The 26,647-nt window shown below is 35.7% G+C and overlaps 2 protein-coding genes across 6 annotated transcripts in view; one reads left to right on the top strand and one right to left on the bottom strand.

Moving 5' to 3' along the window:
• Positions 1–22,783, top strand: part of Tmem243 (transmembrane protein 243) — a 63,142-nt gene extending 40,359 nt beyond the window's left edge. For both annotated transcript variants that reach the window (XM_076833524.1, XM_076833506.1), the window contains 3 exons: positions 16,832–16,905; positions 22,177–22,247; positions 22,704–22,783. In XM_076833524.1, the coding sequence (XP_076689639.1) occupies positions 16,832–16,905; positions 22,177–22,243 (141 nt within the window). In that variant the 3' untranslated portion in view covers positions 22,244–22,247; positions 22,704–22,783. The remainder of the gene's footprint in view (positions 1–16,831; positions 16,906–22,176; positions 22,248–22,703) is intronic.
• The window catches only part of Dmtf1 (cyclin D binding myb like transcription factor 1), a 45,007-nt gene extending 21,089 nt beyond the window's left edge, over positions 1–23,918 (bottom strand). The window contains exons 1-5 of one of the 4 annotated variants that reach the window (XM_076833471.1): positions 23,815–23,918; positions 14,991–15,104; positions 13,738–13,854; positions 12,066–12,188; positions 2,639–2,733 (exon numbers count right to left, since the gene is read on the bottom strand). In XM_076833471.1, coding sequence (XP_076689586.1) covers positions 2,639–2,733; positions 12,066–12,188; positions 13,738–13,846 — 327 coding nt within the window. In that variant the 5' untranslated portion in view covers positions 13,847–13,854; positions 14,991–15,104; positions 23,815–23,918. Of the gene's footprint in view, positions 1–2,638; positions 2,734–12,065; positions 12,189–13,737; positions 13,855–14,990; positions 15,105–17,955; positions 19,309–23,814 lie in introns of those variants that run through there. The other 3 variants (XM_076833486.1, XM_076833479.1, XM_076833495.1) reach the window with 3 other exon arrangements.
• Positions 23,919–26,647: the final 2,729 nt, after the last annotated feature.

Raw genomic sequence — 26,647 nt, 5'->3', positions numbered from 1 at the left:
TTCTTGAATAAGAAGAAACCAAATTTCTAATCTGAAAAGGAACTGAAACCCATCTTACTTGGAAAGAGTTGTCAGGGAACAACCAGCACACAACAAGGAAAGCTATGTCTCTATTGTTGCTGCTTTATTTTTATAGCTGGTGGTAATATGCTGTATTTATGAATGTTTTTAAATCCAGCTAAAAATTATGGGAACAATTCTAAAGCCCTATTATTTTATGTGTGATATTTAGATTTTTTTTAAAAGATTGAGCAGAGAACTGAGACAAATCAGATAATGTATTGTATTCGTCAATAATTCTTTGAAATGTGATACAGGAATTATGCATTTGTAAAAGGTGAAATAGAGAGCTATCAAAAGACCTTGACATACACTACCCAATTTTTTTTTTTGGGGGGGGAGGGTAGATTTTCCAGAGGTTGAACTCAGGGGCACTCGAGCACTGAGCCACATCCCCAGCCCTATTTTGTATTTTAGTCAGAGGCAGGGTCTCATTAAATTGCTTAGGGACTTGCTTTTGCTGAGGCTAGTTTTGAACTTGAGATCCTCCTGCTCAGCCTCCCAAGCTGCTGAGATTACAGGCATGCGCCACACTATACACTTTTAAGAACTGCAGATGACACTCTTAGATGCTCTCTTTATCAGCTGGATAAGACAATCAAATCACTACCTTCCAAAGTGTGTCTAAATATGTAATAGAGCCAATTTCAGGAACCTTAAGAATAAGCCTGCTATCTCTGGGCATTTAATGCCTTATGACTCAAATTTTCCTGATGAAAAGTTATAATTATTATTTAAAATCTTTGTAAATAGCTATCAAAAGAGCAAATAATCAAGCAGAAGCAGTAATATTTAACACTGTCTATAACAAATGAGTTTGCTGAGTATAGTGGGGGACTTGAGTAAGTATCTGTATTACATGTAGTTTCATAGTATCTTCTCTCCATTTTTCCTACTTTGTGTATAAAGCCATTACACAGGCTTTATTAGTAGGCCTCTGTTTTAAACTTAAATCTTTGTTAGTTGCAGGATTTCATGTCTGAAATGTATAAAGGACTTAGAAATCAAAAAATAATCATTGAACCCATTCAAAGTCTCTTAAAACCACAAAGTACTGAGTATAATGGAATGTTCTAGAGTTTATTATTTTTTCAAGCTAATCTCATCACTGGAATGAGATGCAATGTATTAGCAACTGAACTATGTCAAATAGCTATATGTTCCTAGTTTACAGAAAAGTAGTAAGAAGCAGGCTATTTCTGAACAATTTAATTTGCTTTCAATTCACAACCCAATGCTAATCTTATTAAATAAATATTAGAAGTTAGTATCAAGTTTTTCACTCACTAAAACAATAACAAATCAAGAAACTAAATATTAAGTTATAACTCATTTACTTTTTGGCAATGGGCAAAAGTTAAACAAAACTCCATAATTTCTCTTACACTAAGAATTAATATTGTACCACTGTTCAATCCTATAATAACTATGTTGTAAATCAAATCACATACAGGATGTTATTTTTACTGTGTGAAAACTGAATGAAGTGAGACTACATAATCTTTAAATTTGGAATAACTTTGACAACATTCATTTTGAAGAAAGGATTTATCTACTGGTTCAGAGGCCTTGAAAAAAATTCCTGTCCAAATCACCCATTGATATCAAAGGACTAATTATGAAGATTTCCATCCTCACTCAAAGCTGTCTGATCTATATGAGATTCACTCCTCTGGAAATTGTGTGATTTTTGAAAGTAGCTTATTATTATAGAAGGTTGACTACACACATCTGAGATATCCTTAGTCCTTGATGTTACATATCAATTTCCAACTATTCTACTTCTTAAATGGTCAATGTGATGCTTTCTGAAAGAAAAATACTGTCATGCCTCCACCTTAAAAATATCTTATTAAATAAATATTTTATTAAATGAAGGGATGAGCAAAAGAATTAGCTACTAAAAAAGAAAGGGGCAATCAGCCAAAGGTAAATTTATAATATAGAGTTAAGCTTCAGAATATCTAAGATAGCAAAGAATACTTATTACTTTTTTTTTTTTTGGGGGGGGGGTTCCTGGGATGGGGACTAAAGTCAGGGGCACCCTACCATTGAGCCACATCCCCAGCCCTATTTTGTATTTTATTTAGAGACAGGGTCTCCCTGAGTTGCTTAGCGCCTCACTAAATTGCTGACACTGACTTTGAACTCGCAATGCTCCTGGCTTAGCCTCCCGAGCCACCATGTCTGCCTACTTTTGGCACAAGTACCTCAGCTAGGGCTTGTAAGACACAATTAAAAAGTTCACTTAAGAAATAGTATGATCTGACTACTACTCAACTTCTCTACACATGGTAAATTTATCTAGTTCTGCATGTGCCAAAAGGAATAGTATTGCCATCATTACTATTGTTATGAGATCACTACAAGTAGTGAATGTATATGCATCATTTTTTGTTTCAAGAGATGTGAACCACTCTACAGGGAATGAATTTTTAAAATCTAAGACTCATGTGGAAACTGAATTTGAATTAAATGGTGTCTTACCTCAATTTTGTGGTTGCTATTTTGCAAAAGTATCATTTTATTACCTAAACTGTGATCACCTTCCTGAGGCCAGTTAGAACATGTACTATACCTGGATCTGTGTCACCGTTCCCTCAGTAATCTCATCATCTGCCACCTCTGTGGTTGCGGTCATAGTCACCTCAAAGCTCTGATCATTTTCTGAAACTTCAAGGAAAAAATTCATCATCTTCAGAATAATAATGGCAGGATCTAGTTAAAAATATCTACTGAAAAAATAAGGCCATATAATTTCTTAACACATTCCTTGTCAATACATCCCCACATGTACATTTTAATTTGTTGCATGTTTATTGTACATCTAATTCATACTAGGTATTGCCGTGTGCTGGAAATATGGAAGTGAGAAAAACAAAACAAAAATTCTGCCTTCATGGAGCTTATAGTCTAGTGAGGATAGACACAAAATGAACAAAATCTATGTTGGGTGGTGATTATAAAAATAAAAAGTAAAGCAGGAAGGAGATATGCTGGAGTGATGGAGTGTTTGAAATTGTAGACAGGAGGCTAGGGAAAGTGGCCAAGACTTGGAATAAAGTAAGGAAGAAAGCTAGTCATGCAAGTATCTTAAGGAAGAGTATTTCAAGGAGAGCCAAGTACAAAGGCTCTGAGATATGGCATGCTTGAAGAGTGTTCATGTGTACATGCAAGAAGACCATTGGTGACTGAGCAGAATGAATAATAACAGTAGGCAACTGTATGGGGCCCTACAGACAATTGTAAAGACTTTGAATTTACCCATGAGGTAGTATATGATTGCAAATTTTTGAATAGAGGAGTGATATGATTTGATTTTTATTTTAACAGGTTCACTCTGGCTGCTATGGGGAAAAAATAATGAAGGGAGAAAAATAATGAAGGCCAGAAGACTAAACAGAGATCAGTTAAGATAAGAAAGGTCAGTGGCTTGGACTAGGGTGAAGGTTTAAGTAGTTCAAATTTTATATGTATTTTAATGGTAGAGACAATGTGATTTGCAGAACCAACCAGATGTGGGAAAAACTGAAGAGACAAGGATGATACTTTTTTTTTTGAACAAATAGAAAAATGGACATGCCATTAATGAGATGAGGAAAAAAGTGCAGAAGCAGTACATTTAAACATTTAGGGAATCTCAACAGCTTAGTTTTAAACATACTGCTTTGAGATGCCTACTAAACCCTGAGAATTTAAAGAGAATGCTGGGGCTGGCTACTTTATATAATGGATAATACACTCGATTTCAAAGACAAATCTGACTTAAATAAATCTAGAAGTCATCACCAGACAAAGTATTTACAACAATGAATTGCAATCACCTAGGAAATAAGTAAAAACAGAAGAAAAAAGCATCTAAGAACTGAGTTATGGGGTGATCCACACTTAGAGGTTTGGATGATATGGATAAGTTAACATGAGAAACTACAGAATGGCTGGGGATGGTGGTGAATGAATGCCTGTAATCTCAGTGACTCAGGAGACTGAGGCAAGAGGATTGCTGTTCTAAGCAACTTAGTGAAACCCAGTCTCAAAATTGAAAAAAAAAAAAAGAGTAGGGATGTAGCTCAGTGGTAGAGCACCCCTAGATTTAAGTCCCAGTACTGTCCACCACCCTCATCCTCAAAAAAGAAAAAGAAACAAACTATGGAATGAACAGAAGTGTAAAAAGAAAAAGCACTCACTAAGAAGCCAAGTGACAAAATATTTCAGGAAGGAGGAAATAAGTACTATGAAGAGTTACAGATAGATCAAGCAAGACAAAGACCAAAAATGACCACTGGATTTAGCAACAAGAAGGTCTGTGGAGGGCTGGGGTTGTAGCTCAATGGTAGAGCATTTGCCTAGCATGTGTGAGGCACTGCGTTCTCCAAAGTACCACATTAAAAAAAGTGGGGGAGGGGGGTCTGTGGAGACCTGGGAGAAAGGTTTGGTAAGGAGGAGAGCATGAAGAAAAGGAAAACTGGAGAAAAAAATAGAGGCAAGTACAGGCAATTATTTCAAATGCTCTGTGTTAAAGGAAAGAAAGAAAATTGGATAGGAGCCAAAAGTGGGTTAAAGGGCATTTTAAAATATTTTTTGTAATACTGATAGGAGTGACTCAGGTAGAGGATAAAAAATTAATGATTGCAAAAGAGAGGAAAGAATCACTGGAACAACACCCTTAAGAAAGGATGTTGGGGGCTGGGGATGTGGCTCAAGCGGTAGCGCGCTCGCCTGGCATGCATGCGGCCTGGGTTCGATCCTCAGCACCACATACAAACAAAGATATTGTGTCCGCCGAAAACTAAAAAATAAATATTAAAATTCTCTCTCTCTCTCATTCTCTCTCTCTTTAAAAAAAGAAAGAAAGAAAGAAAGAAAGAATGTTGGACATCCTCACAGACAAGGTGGTGCATGCCTATGATCCCAGCAGCTTGGGAGTCTGAGGCTGCAGGATTGTGAATTCAAAGCTAGCCAAGGTGCTAAAGCAACTCAGTGAGGCCCTGTCTCTAAATAAAATACAAAATAGACCTGGGGATGTGATGTGGCTCAGTGGTCAAGTTCTTCTGAGTTCAATCCCCAGTACCCCTCTCCCCAAAATATACTTCAGTAGGCAAAATGGATGGGATCTGGTGAAGAAAGAATAGGCCTGAGCTAGAATAACAGAATATACAGACACAGGTACACATGAGTATGGTAATGGGAATGTATGGAAATTATTTTCTGGTTACTCCAATATTTTCAGTAAAGTAAAAATCAAGGTTGTCAGTTGAGAATTAAGAAAGGTAGAAAAACCATCAGAAGTTTCAGAACATGAAATGGTCATCTTACAGTGAGGAAAAAGAATTACTAGAGAGGCATGGCATGACTGGTGGGCAGTATTATGAGCCCACTTTGGTTATTGATAAGGAATAAGATCTATCAGTTTGTGTGTCCTGTTTTTCTCTAATCGATTTCAATTAGCTGCACCTTCAAAGACATAAACAAAGACAGATTTTGATAGGATTATGTTAACACCAAAAAACAATAAAAGTACAGAAGAAAAAAGGATTTGAAGGTAAATGCAAGACAGCGATTATAATGATTAATCATGAAACCATACTGGGTAAAGGGGGGAAAAAAGGATATAAATACAGAAGGAACAATGAAATGAAAAAGTGGTAAGATCAATGGATTCCAATGGGGCAAAGGACTATAGGAGTTACAGAGTACCAGAAAAGTGAGATGGAAAGGAAGTAGCATTAGGGGAAAAAAAAAAGGCAAAACTGAAAAAGATAACAAATAGATTCATTAGGTAATGGCAAGAGTGGTAAAGGGAATGAAAATGGAGAACAAAAAGAGTAAAAAATTAAGGTACTGAAAGAATCCTCTAAATGAATGCAATAATCACCATATAACACTATGAATAGTAAATGGCATAAACAACAGTAGTGAATGACTACACAAGTGGTAAATGAGCTAGAATGATTAACATGAGAGGTAACTATGGATGCTGAGAAGACTTTTAAGGCCCTGATATATATTTTATCAGTCTTATAATGCATGAACAGAAAACTTGAATATTAAAATTAAATTTAATTATAATTTTTAGAAAACAAATTCAACTCCATGATGTCTAGCAAATAATGCTTTACTCAGTACCAGATCATTATGATGGATATAGAACTTCAAGTATTCTTTCTTCTTCTTTTTTTTAAATCAACATGTACTTGTGCATAGGCAAAAAGGGCAGTGTGACAACTTGATACATGCACAAAACATGCAAACATCAAACAAAGGCAACCAGCATTTGTCTCCTCCTAACATCCACTTCCTTGCACTGGGAACCCTTAAGCCCCTTTCTGCTTCACAAAATATGTAACTGTTAGGAACCAGTCAACCTACTGTGTTTCAGAAGACTAGAACCTTCCCTTCCATGCAACTGTATCCTAGTATTTATTCTCTCGCCAGTCTTTCCAACCTCTGGCAACCCTCATTTTGCCCCATTATTTCCATGAAATCAAACCCTTTAGCTTCCACAAATGAATTGGAATGTGCAATACCCAACTTTCTGAGCCTGGCTCACTTCATCAAAGACAATACCCCAGTTTCATTCATGTTTTTGCAAAAGATAAGATTCCACATTTTTATTGCTGAATTAATATTCCACTGTGTACATTTTATCCATTCATCTATTGATGGACAACTAGATTGACTCCATATCATAGATAGTATAAACAGTGCTGCAACTAACATGGAAATCTAGGCATCTCCGCAATACGCTGATCTCATTTTCCTTGGAAAGACACCAAGAAATGGGACAGCTTGACTACATGGTAGAGTTCTACTTGGTATGCAATCTCCACAATGTTCTCCACGATGACTGTACTAATGTACATTCCCACCAACAGTTCCTCTGTTGAGTTCCTCCGTTCCTGTATCACCACCAGCATTTGGTGAAATGATATCTCAATCTTGTTACTCATTATTGGTCTGTTCAGGTTTTCTGTCTTTGTAATTCAATTTTATTAGGGTATCTGTGTCAGAAAGTTATCAATTTCTTTTAGGTTTTCCAAATTACTGACATAAGTTGTTTACAATATAGTATATTTTGTATATGCCTATAAATGATCCTTTGTATTTCTTTGGTGTCAGATACAATGTCTCCTTTTCCATCTCTGGCTTTATTTATTTGGGTTTTTTCTTTTTTTTCTCTGGTTAGTCTAGCATTGTTCATTTTATTATCTTTTCAAAAAACCAACTCTTTGGGCTGGGTATTTAGCTCAACAAGGGTTTGCCGAGGGTGTATGAGGTCTTAGGTTCAACCCCTAACAAAAAAACAAACAAAACCAACTCCTTGCTTTCTTGATATTATCTTTTTAGTCTCTTTTTCATTTATTTCTGCTCTGATCTGTTCTTTTTCTCCTTCTAATTTGGGGTTCAGTTTGTTCTTGCTCTTATCGGTCCTTGAGTACAACATTTGCTTATCTGAAATCTTATTTTAAATGTAGACCCTCATTGCTATCAAATTCCCTATTAGTACTGCTTTATCTGTATTCCATAGGTTTTGTTATGTTTTATTTCCATTTTCATTTCTTTCAAAAAAATTGCTTTCTTCATTATTCATTTAAGAGCATGTTGTTTAATTTCCATGTGATTATATAATTTCTCAAGTTCCCATTACTAATCTCTAATTTTATCCTGTAGTCAGACACATAATATAATTTCAACTTAAAAAAAAAATTGTTGGGGGCTGGGGATGTGGCTCAAGCGGTAGCGCGCTTGCCTGGCATGCGTGCGGCCCGGGTTCGATCCTCAGCACCACATACCAACAAAGATGTTGTGTCTGCCAAATACTAAAAAATAAATATTAAAAAAAATTCTCTCTCCCTCTCTCTCCTCTCTCTCACTCTTTTAAAAAAAAAAAATTGTTGGGACTTGCTTTGTCTATTCGGGAGAATGTTCCATGCATTGATGAGAAGAATGTATTTTCTGTAGCTATTAGATGAAATGTTCTCTTACTTTTAGGTCCACTTGATTTATAGTAAACTACAAAATTTGATTTTCTGTCTGAGTTGTTCACAGCTGAAAGTAGAATACTGAAGTTCCCAATTATTAAACTACAGTCTGTCTATCTCTCTCTCTCTCTCTCTCTCCCCCTTTAGATCTAACAATATTTGCTTTATATACTTGAGTGCTCTGGTGTTAGGTACATATAAATGTACAATTTTTGTTTTCTCTTGTTGGATTAATCTCTAATTATTAGAGTGATCTTGTCTCTTTTTATAGTTTCTGACTTAAAGTCTATCTTTATGGCTGTTCCCAGCTATTCTCACTTGCTTTTGGTTTTCATTTGTGTGGAATATTTTCCCACTCCTACATATTCAGCCTATGTGTGTCTATTGGTAAAGTGAATTTCTTATAAGCAGGATATTTTAAAAATTCATTTTGCTTAACTAAATGTTTTAACTAGGAATTCTAATCCATTTTTATGTTCATGGTTATTATTGATTAAGACATAGTCCTGTCATTTTGTTAATTTTTTTTTTCTGGTTCTTTTGTACATACCTTTTTCCTCTCATGTTCATTTTTGTGGTATTCCCCATACATAAGATTTAACTATGTTTTTTTTTTCTTTTGTGCATCTGTTCTACTAGTGAGTTTTGTACTTTCATGTTTGCATGGTAGTTACTATTCTTTTTCCTAGTGAACAACTCCCTTAAGCATTTCTTGTAAAGTTGATCTGACAACGATGAACTCATGATTTTCCTGCCTCGACCTTCTATGCCACTGGGATTAGACATGCAGCCCTGCGCTTGGCTGAAGTTCATGCTTTAAAGCAGTTTTTAACTCCAGACTGTATTTCATAAGTACTACCATTTAAAAAAAATTTTTTTTTGAGTTATAGATGGACAGAATGCCTTCATTTGTTTTTATGTGGTGCTAAGGATTGAACCCACTGCCATACACATGTAAGGCAAGCACTCTGCCACTGAGCTACAGCATCTGCCCATGAATTACGTTTTTACTTGTTTTTGAAATATTTTATTTCTCCTTCATTTCTGAATGATAGCTTTGCTAGGCATAGTATTCTTTGTGTGCATTTTTTTCCTCAAATGTTTGAATATATATCTCAATTTCTCCTGGCCTATAAGGACTCTGATGAGAAAACTCTTAGTTTAATGAGGATTAACTTGACACTTATGTAACTATATATAACTTGACACTTACCTACAGAATTCTCACTTTGTCTTGGGCTTTTGACAGTTTGACTATAATATTCCTCAAAGAATATCTTTTTTGGTTGAATCTTTTAGGTTTCATTCTTTAAGTTTCCTGGGCCTGAATTTATGTATTTTTCCTAAGATTTAAAAAATTTCTGGCTATTTTTGATAGGTTTTCTATGCTGTTCTTTTTATTCTAGAACACCTACAACATGAACATTTGCTTAATGACATCCTGTAAGTCTTCCAGGCTTTCTTTGTGTTTGGGTTATTTCTAAAGATTTATCTTCAAGCTCAGATATTCCTTCTTCTGTTTGGTTTTGTATTTAGCTCTCAAATGTATTTTTACTCAATTTACTGAGTTCTTTAGCTCTAAGACTTTTTCGATTCTTTTTTCATGATCCATATTTAGATCATATTATTTTCCTAATTTTGTTGAATTATTGGCCTATGTTCTCTTCTATTTTGTTGAGTTTCCTTCAATTACTAATTTGAATCAATTTCCTTTTCTTTGGGGTCTGTTGCTAGAGAGCTTTGTGTTCCCTTGGGAGGCATGATGTTATCTTTCTTTTTCATGTTTCTTGTGTCCCTATGTTTGCACATCTATCAGATCATTTGCCTCTACACATTTCATAGGTGGTTTCTGTAGTAGAAAAATTTCTCCTGGAGATGTGTGCTAAGGTACTGGTTGAGAAGGCTACTTTGGCTTTGGTTCCAGGTAGGTGTAGTAGTATAGTAGCTATAACTAACAGTGGTGATGACTGGTATACATTACAGAGAGTGTACCCATCAGTGTATTGGGGGAAGCTCAGGTACTTCTCAGGGTCTCGAGAGCTAGCTTGCTCAGGGTGGCTACTAGCTGCCTACTTCCTGAATTGTGGGTATATAGGACTACCTGGAGGTTTCCCAAGGTCTTAATGGGTTGAACTTCTCAGGACCAAATGCCTAGCTGCTTTCTGGAGGCCTTGGTAGGTAGAGTGGCACAGGGTAAGTGGGTTGCCCAGATGCTTCCAGAGCTATGGGTAGGTGAGCAGGGTTACCTTGATGGTTCCTGTGGGACTTAGCAGGTCGAACTGATGAGGGTAGGTGAGTGAACAAAGTTCATACCTTTTATTTTTTTTGCGGGGGGGCGTGGGGTGGAGGGTACCGGGGATTGAACTTAGAGGCACTTGACCACCGAGCCACATCCCCAGCTCTATTTTGTATTTTATTTAGAGACAGGGTCTCCACTGAGTTGTTTAGTGCCCCACTTTTGCTGAATCTGGCTTCGAACTCACGATCTTCCTGCCTCGGCCTCCCATGCCACTGGGATTAGACATGTAGCACTGCGCCTGGCTGAAGTTCATGCTTTTACTCCAGACTGTATTTCATACGTACTATTGCTATGATTCAATATCCTAGTACACACATACACAAAAAACACAACTCATGTCTTTAGTATTAGTATATCCATATTACCTGGGGTTAAGTGAAAATGGGTATGAAGAATTCAGTTCAATACCATAAAAGAGAACAAAATACCCAGTCAGAACCTATGATCATGAACAAGGCATTCTATTTCAACCAAATGTATTAATCATAATTTATACCAAAGTAACTAAAAAATTCTAGTAGAAAATTCCACATAGATTAGGAAACAGGCCAAGAAATTTATAGAATTTAATCAACAACATAATGACAGTCCAATTGAAAGAACTGAAAAAACATAAGAATCATTTTTAGAAGGAACAATTAGAAATATGTGATGCTTGTATATGTCATACTTGGAAGCAATACTAACACTAATTTTTCAATAAATGTGATAGTCAATCGAAACAAAATGGCTTCTTTTCTGTTCAATTTAACAAGCAGATGAGCTAGGATTATATATAGCTCAGTGGTAAATAATCTGCCTAAAAAAAATTAACTCTGAATACAAAGTTCATATCTATTTGTTAAGACATGATTTTTCATGCTAAAAATCTACTCTTGGTTTTATTTCACTAGCTGAAGATGTCATCTTGCTTGGTGTTGTGTGCAAAATCAAGAGTTCCTGGGTATGGCAAAACTCTCCTTTGTGCTAAGAGTGCCACCAACAACCACTTGCCCCATTCTGATCAACATGGACTAAGACATCTGGCTTTGTAGGATAACCACTCTTCAATAGGATTCCAGACTCTTTGCTTAAAAAAATCAGATGTATAACCAAATCCTGAAATACTATATGTCCTCTAGAATCTAGTCTACCTTAAATGATCTTAGATATAAACATGTTAAGAACAAGAACTTTTTTAGTGAGAATAAACTAGTTATGTATCTATTGAATTTCCACATAAGGAAAAGGCACTATAGCATTGGGATTAACAATATGTACTATAGGAACCACAATGTCTGAATATTATTTTAGACTTCTCTGTGTCTAATTTTCTTCATTTATAAAATGGGGATGTTAATAAAAATAGCACCTATTATAGAACATGCTTTCTCTCAATCATGTAAATATGGTTCTCACCGGGTAAGTTGAAAAAATATTTATGAACAAAGTAAAGATATTCATATAGTACATTTAAAAAATACATACAGTACATGGGGGGAGAGTACTCAACAAAAAAATGTCTAAAAGGCTCTTTATGGAGTCTATCAACAGGTTGAGAATTTAAAAGAGTTGAGAAGACTATATTATGCAATATTTAAAAGCATTAATAACTATGCCTGGCATATAGTAAGCACTCATTAAGTAAAGAGTCTACATCTACTTAAAAAGGCCAACTGAATCCCCTGAAAGCTAAAATTTGGTTTCAAAAGGGAATTCTACATTCTTAATATATAGTGACTTACGTGGGAGCGCAACAACTGATATGCAAGGAGTAGAATCATCAATACTCTGATCATCCTCAGAGGACAAACAAAGTCTCTTATGTGGAGGTTCAGTACTATCTTCTGAGTCTATTTCATCAGCTTCTAATGGAAGGAAAAGAACAATAAACCAAAAAAAAAAAAAAAAAAAAAAAATCTCAAAAACTTCAAACCAATAAAGAAAAAACAAAATCTCCAGCTAGTAGTGATTCTACAATGATTTTCTTACCCATTAGCTTATTTAAACCCAGCTATGCAAACAGGCCTCAAAAACATAATCTTCTCTATGCCTACTGTAGTACCGTTACAAGTATTATGTCTAGGAACTACAAAGATGCCACCTTTTAAACCAACTTGACTTTCAAAACATTTCATGTACAAAGACAAAAGCAAGTTATATGATTAATTCACAAATATTTACTAAAAGTTTACTGTGTTCTAAATGCAAACAGAACAATGAAGGATATCCTGCCTGTCAGGGAACTTGCAGTGCAGTGGAGATGACTAAACCAATAATTTCAAAATAATGTAGAAAGTAATGTAACAATAAAGCTATAAAGTTGGAATGAAGAGCCTTTTTGAGAATACAGAAGAGATTAGACTAGAGGTGAAGGAAGGATTCCTAACAGAGTATCTTAAATCTGAAAGCAAGGCAGGGTAAATGATTATTCTTCCTGGCAGTAGGAGCAATATGTGCAATGGTACTGAGGTATGCTATGGAAACAAAAATAGTTATAACTACTAAAACATAAGTGTATGACATGTGGAAGGACGTGAGGCCAGTAAAAAAGATAACATGATGAAAGGCCTGAGTGCTAAATTAAAGGATTTTACTATATTCTAAACACTGGATGGTTTAAAAAAATCTTAAGCTACTGAGTATCATGACCAATTTCTTGAGCAGTTTGAAAGATGAATTAGAGGTGGGAGACTGGTTAAAGGCTATTAGAGTTACTTAGATGAGAAAAGAGTACCTGATCTAAGAAAGAGGGACTTGAAATAGAGAAATGGATTTTTAAAATATTATAGCATGAACAAGTCTTCATAAGGGAATGAATGTGGGAAATGAGAGAAGGAATTTATTCCTAAGTAATTTATGACCTGGGACACTAAATAAAAAAGAAAGAATCAGGTTTAGGAAGTGTCTGAAAGAACTATTTGGGATGTGTGAAATTTAAGGTGGCTATAGGAAGCACAGATCATTTGAATGGGTTTGTGCTAGTTAAAAACCACAAGTTTGAATAAAGTAACCCAAGAATTTTAAAGAGTAGGAAGAAAACAGAATCCATATTAATAAAGATGAACTTAAACGCAAAATAAATTACTGCTGGCACCAAATGATTGATATATATATATATATATATATATATATATATATATATATAAAGTGTCTTACAGTTATTCCATCATCATCTTTGGATATTTGATAGATCCCATTTATAAAATAACTATGAGATTGATAAAGTCTAAAATTTACGATAAATTTAAAAACATAAAAGTAAATTTTAAAAATATATGAACTAAGATTAAGCCATGATCCAAAGAGATTAACTCCTTTTCTACCCTGCTAGGCTATACTGTCTGTCTGGGTATTTCTGATAAGGAATTCAGAAATCCCAAGAGTCACAAGTATATGTTCAGCAAGTTCTCCTACCATTCTGAGGGCAATGAAGAATGAGGTTCCCTTCTGTGTCCTGAGTCAATGTCACAGAGTTCACAGTTTCTACTGTTACTGTGTCAGAATCCTCTTCAACTGTGCTCATACTCAAATCTGTACAAGAATAGACTCCACATTAGAATTTTAAAAATTATTTCCAGATAGAAACATGAAGTGGTAACCCCTCCCTCAACCAAATATCCCACATTTATTTGGGTATTGCCTATAGTGTTCTTTATGTGAAATTATAAATTCAGATTTCAAAAACTGCTATTAATAGTTCATATTCATAAATTAGAATCAGATCATCTGCAAGAATCTGTTTTAATTAGAAAACAAAGAATGTATTTTTAAAAAAAGAGTTGTTTTTACTATACCCAATGAATGAGAATCTGTTTGAAATAATCTGTTTCATTTCTTTGGGTCCTAGTGGACTGAGCCCAGGGGTGCTTTATCACTGAACCACATCTCCAACCACCCCTGCCCCCCACTCTTTTTAAGTAGTCTTGCTAAATTGCTGGGATTATAGGTGTGCGCCACTGTGCCCAGCAGGTTGTTTTTATTGGCACCTTGTCATATTAACTTCTGACTGTTTAGTAGAAAATTCATCAAAACTTTTATTCTGATCTATGAATTAGTTTACAAGACACTTCTTATAGGTATTTAGACTCTCTTATCTAAAAAATAGGAACATTAAATAATAATTCTTGCTGTCTTTTTCATAATATGAAACAAGTAAATATATCCATCATTGTCTTTTCTAATTTTATTCTTGTTCACAGATCAGTCTTAGAAATACAATCTCATGATTGGTAGGGGTCAATATATTGGATTACAATCTATGGTCTGGTTGAAGTCTTCAGAATCATTTTATACTGTTCAATGGAGCTCCTGTCTCAATATTTAGCTTTGATCTTGTCCACATACTTTCTGCCAACTGAGAAAGACTTAAGCCTTGATGTGTTACTCAGTCACTCAATATTTGCTTTTTTGACCTTTACACACAAGATATTAATCCATTCATATATGGTATTTACCATTTTAAGTTAATGTGTTTTCCTTTCACTGGAAATAACATTTACACTGTGAAAATCCAATGGTTCACTGAAATTTTACTATAAAAAGTCATTATTCATCTTACGATTGTATTGATGACATTCCCAAGACAAAGATGAATGGAAATCATGATCTAGATATGACTAAAATTTGCAAACCATGAGGGAAGGACCTTGCAACAAAGGTATTCTTACCTAAACAACGGTTGGATCAGCTATAGCCCTTCCCACAGAATCAAGTTGCCTTCCCTTATCCAGCCGCATCACTTTCATGTTATCCAGATTGTTTCTCCCCCATGTTCTGCAACACTGAAAAATTAACAGCATTACAAAATGAGACTTAATAACTGAACACTAACAGTATGCTAAAATACTCTAACCTCAAGCCTCTGTGATGTCTCAACCAAAAAAGTTAAGACAAAAACAAAATTCTTTTTTAAGTAGAACCTTTGGCAATGAGCCCCAAAATGTATTCTCCAATAAAGAAATGATGAGTTTCTTAACCCAAGCTATCTCTCATCAAACAATTAAACATTCTCTGAAAAAACAGGTTTAGCAATGCTAGTGGTTACTGTAGCATCATCTGGTGTGTATATCAACCAACTAATTACCATAAATATTACCAGTAACAATAATTTTTCTTTATGGTGAATTCTTTATAGTACCACGATTTTATTTTAAAGCACTAAAAACTACACAACTATCTTCATTCATAAACCATTTTAAGAAGACAGGTGAACTACATCTAGGAATTTGTGGAAAAGAACCCCATCAGACCAGAAAAGGTAAATTACGACTAAGTTCTTAATATAAAATATTATACAATCTGAAATAATCAGTTTTTAAAGGTTTCTTTCAATAGGTTTTTCATCTTCATTCGAAAAGGCCAACTAATTAAAAAGATAGGATCTGAGGTTTATGGGGGTTGTTTCAACAAAAATTAAGAATTAAAATTTCCATTTCTCTCAGCATTCTAATTAGAACTTCTCTTCGGAATGGCTGTATTAGAAAATTGTTGAACATAAATTTGCAGTGAAAAGATATAGATTCTGCTAGAGCTCTTTAGAACTCCAGATATTAGATTCCACATTATTCTCATATCTGAATCCATTAAATTATTTTAAACAGCTGGTCAATAATACCAATTACAGAAGATAGAGGAACAAAATGTTAAAAAAAAGGGGCAGTTTAAAATCATACATAAACATATGAAAAAAAATAAAAAATTACACATTTTGTTGTGGTTCCTTCTTATCTCCTGGTTTATATGCAAAGACTACAATTTTATACCTTCCTTTAGCGTTCACTCACAATGAAAAATGCTAAGGAAATCATTTCACAGGAATTTTTGTGTAACATTTAAAACTTATGGGCATAAAAAATATGACATTATTTAACAAATCCTCTATCACTGGACATGTATGTTGTTCCCTGTATTTCCTTAAATCATACCAAAACATTCAATACATTTACTTAAATAGCATTAGTAACTGAAAACTAATCTATAGATATGAAATTTTAGACTTTTAGTGATACAGCAAACTATTTTCCAAAAAGGTTGTACAAACTTAACGTTCGGTTTAAACTCTACTCTTGGTAACCGTGCCATTTTTATTTAAAAAGAAACTTCAGGGCTAGGGAGGTAGCTCAGTGGTAGAGTGCCCATCTAGCAGACCCATGACATTGGGTTTGATTCCCAGCACCAAAAATTATAGTAAAAACTTCAAAGCAAAACACAACTACTTATTTGACAGGTGCAAAGTCATTACTGCCTGTTATGGTTTAGACTTGGTTTCTCAACCAAGAACCATGTGTTGGGAGCTGGGCCATAGATGATGTGGAACCTTAAAGAGGTGAAGCCTAGTGTTAAGTCTTCAGGTAAATTGGAAGCAAACCCTCAGGGATAGTGGGAACTCAGTCTCCTGTTTTGTTTGTGGTACTGGGAATCGGATTCAGCACCTTGCACATGCTAAAAAAGTACGCTCTACAACCTTAACCCCCTCAGTCTCTGGCTTTTTTTTGTTCTTCCTGCACAGGATTTTGTCACTTGCCATGGGACCCTCACCAGAGCCAGCACCAGGCCTCCAAAACTGAATTATGTCTTTTTAAAGTAAGTCCGCCTTGGTATTTCATGATTATAACAAAAACTTACATTTTTAATCTCACTGAGATACAGTATGGAGAATGGACAAGGCAATGTTATAAAGATATACTGTCCAAGAGATGACTGTGTGGTTTAGAAAAGTGGCAGCAAAGGGAAGGGGCTGAACAGAGGGTACAGGGGAAGGGCCAAAAGAATTTTCTAAATAAAAGACAAAGACTAGGAAAAGAGGGGCTATCTCAAGATAATTCCCAGGCTTTTGACTTGAATAGATAACTTTTGAGACACTTAAATCTAGAGATGTTTTATTATACATTAATTTTTTTAAATATCAGTGTTATTGTTTAAAAAGATCCAAAGCATCCAAAAGAAAATCCTAAATTGATAGTTGGTATATATAAACTAAGCTCAACAGACCAGGATTTTACCTATAAACTGGAGTTAGTGGCATGCTAACTAATATGTGGTGCTAGGGACTGAACCCAGGGCTCCATGCATGCTAGGCAAGCACTCTTTTACCACTGAGCTAAATCCACAGCCCACAAACTACTCTTCCAGATTACCAAGAATTTAGAGGTGGCCTAGATCTCATCTCTAGAACACTCTATTATATACATTTCACGGTCAAGAGGAAGACAAGTAGACTGGGAAGGTCCAGCTAGTCACAAAGAAAAAACTAATGATGAACTAAAAAGCACGAGAATGTTTTCTTAATGAACATTAGTCAACTATATTGAATTAGATGACAGAGAAATAACTATATGATCTGGCAATATGAATAAAGTAATTTCAGTAGAATAGAAGGGGCAGAGGCCTACTAGAAAACTGAGAAATTAGAAAGTTGGAAGGACCTCTTTCATATGCATTACCTTTGAGGGTGAAAAGGATGAAAGGAGCAAGTGGGGTCAAGAATGTTATTTAGAAGAGTTCTTCCATTAATGTTATGATGTTAAAATGGAGAAATGTTGGTGATACATCAATTTATAATGGTAAGGTAAAAAGTTGAATAATTTAGTGCCTTTATTCAATTTTTTTTTAATATACATGAACTATGCTTACCTTCTGGAACCTTCCAGTCTTTGTTTTATCAGGGGTATATACCAGGAAGAATTCCAACTCTATCATAAACTTTTTGGAACACACAAACATAACATCATCAACATATTTTAGCGTTCCCTTCTTCCGTTTTAAAGGGCTATACCTTAAGTACCACTTTTACGCTAACTAACAATGAGAAGACATAATGAAAAAAATTTAAACAGCCATTTTATTCTAACTGGTGAATTCACATTTTAATATATTCCCATCATTTAGTAAATATCTTTAAACAACAATACCCTAATAAATTCAAGAAATAAACACCTTAAGTGTAATAAACATTTATAATGGCATTTTTATGTATCTTCACAACAGGAAAATACAGTTGCTTGTATTTAGAGCTCCTGATAGATAAGATGACCCTGATTTCATAAGAATCCAGGGATGAACCATAAAAGAGAGGAAAGAGACCAGGGGGAGGCAAAGAGGAAATACTGGGGAATGATAATGGCCAAATTATATTGTTATATTGTGTGCATGTATGAATATGTAACAACAAATCCCACCATTATGCACAACTATCACATGCCAATAAAAAATGTGGGGGAGAGGGATTAAGATGACCCTATTTAATATATAAACAACCTGGTAGAAAAAAAAGAAAGGGCTATGCATAAAGAAGTTACCATTCCTGAATTTATTAATTTAACACAGAATTCAAAACCAAACAGGGAAAAGTCATGTTTCTTCCTAGTTTGGGGGGCTAAGTAAGGTAAGGTAAGTAAGGTACTATCAGTGGCAAATCTTGAGAAGCAGAGGAGGCACCACTATACACCCTGAATGCCTAGAGCTGATTCTAAAATGGGAGGTGGGATGAAAACTATATGGCATGAAAAACCTTCAGTACAGCAAAATACTCTTATAATGGGGAATTTAGCAAGGTATAGAATATATAACAACTTTATTGAATGAATTTAAAGATTGGCTAAAAGGCATAATTCAAAGACACATTTAGTTTTCACATTTCCTGACCCAATGTAGCATAAGAAAAAATTATCCACATTTCTCTTCTTGAATGCCTTCCAAGTCTTTTATCTATATACCAACTTTAGTTCTTAAAATATCAAGATCTTTTATAATTTTTAAAAATCATTTTCAATTCTAATATTCTCCCATTTTTAATAGATACATAGCATCTAAATTTGTCTAACCATTACATATTAATGAACATTTTTGTTTTTTGAGTTTATGCTATTATAAAAATTCCATAATGATTACACCATATCTGTTATTGTATATAAGTAATGCCTTAGGAAATATTTCAGGATTTGCATAGTAACATATAACAATTCAAAGAAAATACATTTACAATTTTTTTACTCTGAAAGAATACAACTTTACTAAATACAAAAATCTTCATGACAGATAAAACATAAGAATTCCTACATCCTGAAAATACAGAGGGATGTTAGAAAACAGACAAAGCCAAAAAATAACATCTTCCTAAGCATCAGTTTTATTCCCCAACAGGAACAGAACCTTCACTAAGGCAGAATGCTTGGACTATAATTGCTGACCCCTAAAATTGGTTCCTTTGTATACCTTGTGGGAAAGTTTGAGAAGATTTTTAAATCAATGAAAGCATAACAAATTAAGGTACCTAATGTTCAGCATGGTTTGTTTTTATTTTTATGGCACTGAGTATTGAATCCAGGGGTGTTTTTTCATGGAGCTACATCCCCAGACCTTTTAATTTGAGACGGGATCTTGCCAAGTCACCCAGGCTGGCCTCAAATTTTTAATCTTTCTGCCTCAGTCTCCCAAGCTACTGGGATTACAAGTGTGAGCCTCCATACCCAGCAAGGCTTGGGTTTTAAGAAGATAAAAATATGACAATACACAGTAATGCGTCAATAGACTTGTTAATAAAATTTAAATCGCTTAAAATGTTGATTCAATTATCAACTATTGAAAAAAATGTCATTGTTATTCAAATAAATGGAATTATCTGGTAATATGGGTCATATCTTGGTAGAAGACTCGTATCAGGCTTGGCAGAAAAATTGTTTTAATTAAGGAGTTTCTTTTTCATCCAGCTCATAATTGAAGAGATTACAGTGTGTGTTTGGTTATACTGTAAGATTTCATCCTTTAAAAATGAGCACTTTTTATACAGGTTACCATCAGAAGCTCTTTAATGGGAACCACAAATTATCACCACATACCCCTAATTTAAAAAGCATACTTCCTTACAAAAATACACATAGGCAATTAAAACAAAACAAAAATCCATTTCTTTTGTTACATAACAATGGATAGTAAGTGAATAATTAGTTTTCACTACTGGTGCTTGGAAGAATGACCTGACAACAGTATACATAATCAAATGACATTTTAAAATATGACATTAAGAAAAAGAAAACTGGTCATCAAGAGTTCTCCAGTGTGCTTTTTCCTGACAACTCCTTTTTGTTTTTCACACACAGAATGGGCTATCTTTCCACAAACTTGAAAAAACATGAAAAATAGATTTGTCCTTTTATTTAAACTTTATCATCATTTACTTCTAGGGAGTCATAATCTCTTCACAAAAACAAAGAAATGACATGAAAGCAAACAAATGTACATACATCTTATAACTATCTGTATTTTCCAAGTAACCCTTGGCAGTAGGTTTAACACTTTTTCCTATTATATCATTCAAGAGGTAGAAAAAGGTTTTGGAGTTTAAATTACAAAACACTTAAATGTACCAATTACCAGGGAATCTTTTTTATACAGAACACAGTGCTGAAAATTATAGTGATAAGAAAAAAATGGAGCATTAAAAAGGAACACTTCATTTTGAGAAGGCAGCGTATAGTACAACTCTGTATTAATAGGCAGCCTCTATATGATAAAAGTGGAATGAATCCTTCCTAAATTTTGTTGCTGTTCTAAAGTTTCTACGTTTTTGCAACAGAGAGATGTGTGTTGAATACTAGTGATCTAGGTCCTCCACACTTCAAAAAACACTGCTAATCTCCCTCAATATTTTAACATTTATGTGCCAGGCTGTAAGTTCTTAGAGACACTTGTTTCTTCTATTCATCCTCACAGATGTTAATTTTAAACTAATGTACTTAATGGAGTATGACAAAAGCAACTGTTCAAAATAAAGAGATGTTATTTTCAGGACATATAAATTGATTATACTGTCAATAAACAGTAGGGTCTATAGTCAATGGGGAAGATAAGTGAGTCTAATAGAAAGATAAGCATTATGTGGGGGGAAGATAAGGGAAGTTTGTTGTTAATTTAATGACTACCTAACTTTATAAATACGGGAATCTCCCTCCCTTTTAAAAGCACCTTTGAGGTGGAATGAGATAAACTTTAGCTGGAAAAACAAAAACAAAAACAAAAACACAACAATACCTAAGAAAAAGTGGGGGTGTTACAACACTACACAGCATACATACCTACTTTTTTTTTGGTTCCAGGGATTGAATTCAGGGACATTTAATTACTGAGCTGCATCCCCATCCCTTTTTATATTTTAAAAAAGAGTCTAGCTAAATTGCTGAGGCTGGCTTTGAACTCCCAATCCTCATGCCTCAGCATCCTGAACCACTAGGATTATGGTCCTGTACCTACTTTAAATGTTTCTCTCAGCAACCATTTCCCAGCCATGCTCTATTTTCAAAGCTCAATTCCTAGATCCAAAACTATAATTTCTTTCCTTCAAAACTTCTAAAGCCTTAACACCCAAAGAAAAATGTTAATATAGCATAAATATGTATACACAATAGTATACTTATTCCTGTAACTGCTTACTCATTAAATGTTGACAAAGAAAGGGCCACTGTATTTTGGCTCCACCATCTAAATCAGCTGTAATCTATTAAAGAGATTCATGCAGAATAGATAGATTCTAGATTAATCTCAAAAGCATTTTTGGGGTGAGCCTATCAACTGATGTAGTGAAATAAAAATTACGTTGTTTGGTAGCACATAGAAATACCTGATACTAATAAGTTAAAATTAGAGATAAAACCATCACAAATCATACAACGTACTGTTCTTCTTAACTTTGTATTTTTTCCCCAGATAGGATCAAACTATTTTTTGTACTTTGTGAATGGAAAGATGTTTATTCTTTATTCTCTCACCAGACTGGTATTTCTCAGCATGATAATCTTTATATAAAGGAATGTAATTTTAACCTTTTAGTTTTTGGAGTCCTTTTTTTCTTTTTTTCAGTGCTGGAGACTGCACTTCACTTCTGAGCTACATCCCCAGTCCCACAGCTGGAATCTTTAAACGTTAACATAGTGAGTGGTAAATTACTCAAATTATCTTAAAAAAGCAAGATGCAAAAATCTTCAAAAAGTTATTTGAAGTAAATTTAAACCAGCTTAAAAAATGTGAATAGAAAAACATGAAAATCCGCAACTGAGAAAGAAAAATGGATTTTCTGTTTGTGAAAACTTCAACATAGTTTATTTTCTTTCTTGAACTAGCGCTTAAAAGGTACAAATGGGGGGCTGGGGTTGTAGCTCAGCGGTAGAGCACTTGCTTAGTATTTGTGAGGCACTGGGTTCGATTCTCAGCACCACATAAAAATTAATTAATAAACGTCATCAACTAAAAATTACTTTTTAAAAAAAGTTACAAATGGTTGCTGTACACAAATTAAAATATAGGTGTAATTAATTTAAAAAGTCCATAGTGACATTTTAAGATTAAGACATTAGAAAGTACTAATCCAGGACATGATTTTTTTTCAGATGTCCCAACGAGCGGCGTCGCCGACAGTCAGAAAAGAGGTACACAAAGATCAATCAAGACACGAGAAAGGCAAATAAACAAATTCAATCAGAAAAAGGGAGTAGTTCTGATGGACACATTTCATAGAATTATCACCGTTATCTTCATCCTCGCCGAATATTTTTATTATAAAAACATATGTTGAATCATTCAACTGCATAGAACGGCACTTAGCCACTTCTCTCAAATCTACCCGAGACTAGGCTAAAATACTCTACATATGTCCCCGAAGAGATTCTTAAAACAAAGTCCATTTCGGGGGACAAAAAAAAAAATTTAAACAAAATTTTAAGCTTCCTCGGAACTCCGCACTCTACAGTTACTCCCTTGCAGACGCATTTTCTAGGCTCGGTTAGGACACTCCCCACACCCAGCCCAGGTCCCTCCTCCTCTAAAGACACTCTGGAACTGACAGAAATGGTTTGGCCGGCCACCCCGATGCTTTCTGCTTGGGCCGTGAATCGCTGAGAAAGACTGAACACATAAAAGATGAGGAAAGAGTCCACGACGCAAATAAGGTTAAGGAAAAAAAGGGGTTTGGGGGTTGGGGCAAGACCCGCCCCCACTCAACCCCACCCAAGCCCACCTCTCCTTCGCGGGACTACACAACAAAACTAGAAACAGTAACAAAAAAAATAATACCAAAAAAGGAACACCACGAGAAAACAAGTAGTGTTTCCTTACTGGCCCCACTCCCTGGCCCAATTCTCTACCAAAGCTCCCGGCCCACCCCACCCCCAGGGGTCCCGGCGCCATTTAGCTCCTCCGAAGCCGCCGCCATTTTCCGCCCCCGCCGGATCGCTGTGGTGCCGCGGCGGCCGCTCGCTCCTCTATTCTGCAGCTCGAGCCACCACAGCCGGCCCAGCCCTGAGAAGGAGGCCCTGGCCTGAGCGTGCGGGGACGGCAGCTTCAGCTTCTCGAAGGCCCGGCTCTGACCCCGCCCGCTGTGCCCAGGCGCCGGCAGCTTGCGCTGGTCAGTGAGAGCTAGCGGGTAGCCAGGGGGCCGGACAGGCTCCACTGGGCGGAGCGGCCCTGGCGGCGGTTGGGACCTGAAGGTTCCATCGCACTTACTTCCTGTTTTGGGTCCGGGCACTTTGGAAGAACCAGGATGGAGGCTCCAAAAAATACCAGGATGGAGGAAGCAGCCACGGGCGAGAGTGGCTGCAGCTGGAGTGAGCGAACGCAACGAGCCACCGGAAACGGAGCTGCGGCCGCGCCCCGCCCCCAGCCTCCCAAACCCTCCCCCTCCCGCCCTCCTCTCCCGCGGGGCGGCCCCGCGCTCCAGGAGCTAGCGTCACTTCCGGCTAAATCAGAGCGCGAAAAAAGACTCCAGGTTATTCGGGATTGTTTCTGTGCGGGTCAGTGGGGTCTCGGTTGTTGGCCCTTCGTCTTCTCTTTTCAGGCTAGGAAAGCTTGGCGCAACCGTGGTTTCTGGCTCTGGAGATACTTAGGCTCTGCGGTACGAGTTTCTTAGTTCGGCGAGCATCGGAGCCTTTGGGAGCCTCTACATGGAGCGGACTGAAGTACGGAAGAAAACCCAGTGTGTATCTAGTCCGTCGTGCTTGGTCAGCCTTGCTAAAGTGCTTAAAATGTGTTATCTGCTTGGGCGGTTGATGCAGTTCTTGGAGACTGTGATCTCGCTGTTTTATATAGGAAGAAGCTACTGTGTTGTGCACCGACCTTTTAAAGTTTAGTACAGGTTTTGAACATTGGTCACTCTGCGATTATCTAAGGAGCTTTTAGAGACGACCTATACTCAGATCCCGCCCCCAGACCAATTTTTCAGAATCTTTAGTTTTTAAAGGGTTATAATGCCCTCAGTCTGATGCGTATGGCCCTTTTAAAAATTTTAATCACATTTTACTTGTTTATGAAACTAGTTACATTCTGATTTCTTTACTGGAATGAAAGAAATTTTTAAAAGACAACGAATATTCTTATATCTAACGACTATGGAGATTCACACTACTTTGTGTGAGATTGTAGTCAATATCAGTTTTAAGTAAATAATTAGTGACTTCTTTTTCTGTATCATTTTAGCAGTTTCAATTGTTTGTGCAATCCGGATTTTTCTTTGTATAGGAAGGGTAGTTGGAAGACAGTGACACTACTTCATCAAAGAAACTTTGGAAAAAAAAATAAGCAAACCACAATTAAATGAATTTAGAAAAAATAAACATTGGCTTAGGTTTTCAGCATCAGTAGTTAGTATTACTGTGACATTCTTTGGGGGTAACTTTCTAGCAAATGTATTTTACAAAAACTAATAAGGATGTAAACTATTGAGATAACAGCACATGCCTGTAAGGATGGTTAAAAGCCAAAATATTGACAACAACAAATACTGGAAAGGTTGTGAGAACAATCTGATTCACTACTGATGTGAATGCAAATTGGTACAGCTACTTTAGAAGGCACTTAGCAATTTTTTTTTTCTTACAAATTTAAACATGGTATGGAACTGCAGTGGCTCCTTGTTATTGACACAAATAAGTTGAAAACTTGAGTCCACACAAAAACTTGTCTGCTATGCTTACAGCAGCTTTATTCATGATTGCCAAAACTTGTAAGCAGGCAAGATGTCCTTCAATAAGTGAACAGATAAACTGTGGTATATCCCAGATAATGGAACATTATTCAGCAGTTAAAAGAAATGAGCTGTCCAGCCATGAAAGACATGTAGAAAATTCAACTGCATATTACCAAGTGAAAGAAGGCAAGCTGAAAAAACTATGTACTATATGATTATAACTTTATGGCATTCTGGAAAGGGCAAAGCTATGGAGACAGTAAGATTAGTGGTTACCAGGGGTTAGAGCAGGGGCTGTCAGAGCACAAGATTTTTAGGACAGCAAAAACTATTCTATAGGGAACTATGATAATAGATGTATGACAGTATCCATTTATCAAAATCCATAAAAATAGGTATTACCAAGAATGACTCCTTGTGTTCAGTTTTGCTATGAACCTAAAACTACTCTTTAAAAAAATGAAGTATACTTTTAAAAAGATAGGCAAGGGCTAAATAAGCCTTTGGATTTGAATATTGTACAACATTCTTTGCTTATGTGTCAGTTGAATGCTTAAATGTATTCAACTCACTTAATGGTCACAGGTGCCAAATGTGTCACTACACTTATTACAAATGAGTCCTAATTTACACAGGAACCAAAGATAAGTGAGGGCATGTGTCCAAAGGCACACAGCAAGCGGTAGAGAATTGGCTCATCTCAGCGCCATAGTCTATGCTCTGAACTACCCTGCTTTAGCTCACAAAATATGCTTTGGCAAGAGTCTTCTCAAGATTACAACCAGCCTCCAGATTGTTTATTCAACTGAAGGATGGACATGTTTAACCAATCTTAAAAAATAAATGTCAGAAGCAGCATTTTATTGTGTTGGCAATTAGTACCCAATTTCTGGTACCTTCTGCATCCTGTTGGAGCTGTGACACATCATTTTACTTTTTTAATGAGTACATAGTAATGTTTAAGTAAAACTGTGAGGCAGGATAGAATTGCAGTATAGGTAATGGAGTTAGATCTGAGTGTGAATTTGTCTCCATTGCTTAACAGTGATTATGTTACTTAAGATCTACCTTCAAAGCCTGACATAGTAAACATAAAAAAATGAGACCAAAATTCCTAAGCCAGAAAAACAGTTAAACTATCCAAACACCAGTTTTTATGAAATAATGATTATGCAGAATGGTTGACACATTTATGAGAAAGTGTTTCCTAATTAGCAATGTTTTCTTGAAACAGCTATATAGGATTCTTTTCACTGAGGCATAAAGTTGTGAAATCTAAATTATAGTCTGGCTGCTCATTCTGCAAAAGCTTAGGCAAGCCTATATCCTGCCGTTAAAATGCCCTTAAAAGGTCTGATGTGTTCTTATAATTAA

This window comes from Callospermophilus lateralis, chromosome 1, assembly GCF_048772815.1.
Source record: "Callospermophilus lateralis isolate mCalLat2 chromosome 1, mCalLat2.hap1, whole genome shotgun sequence".
NCBI lineage: Eukaryota > Metazoa > Chordata > Mammalia > Rodentia > Sciuridae > Callospermophilus > Callospermophilus lateralis.
Note: the sequence above shows the minus strand (reverse complement) of the source record. Positions and strands in the feature narration are given on the sequence as shown.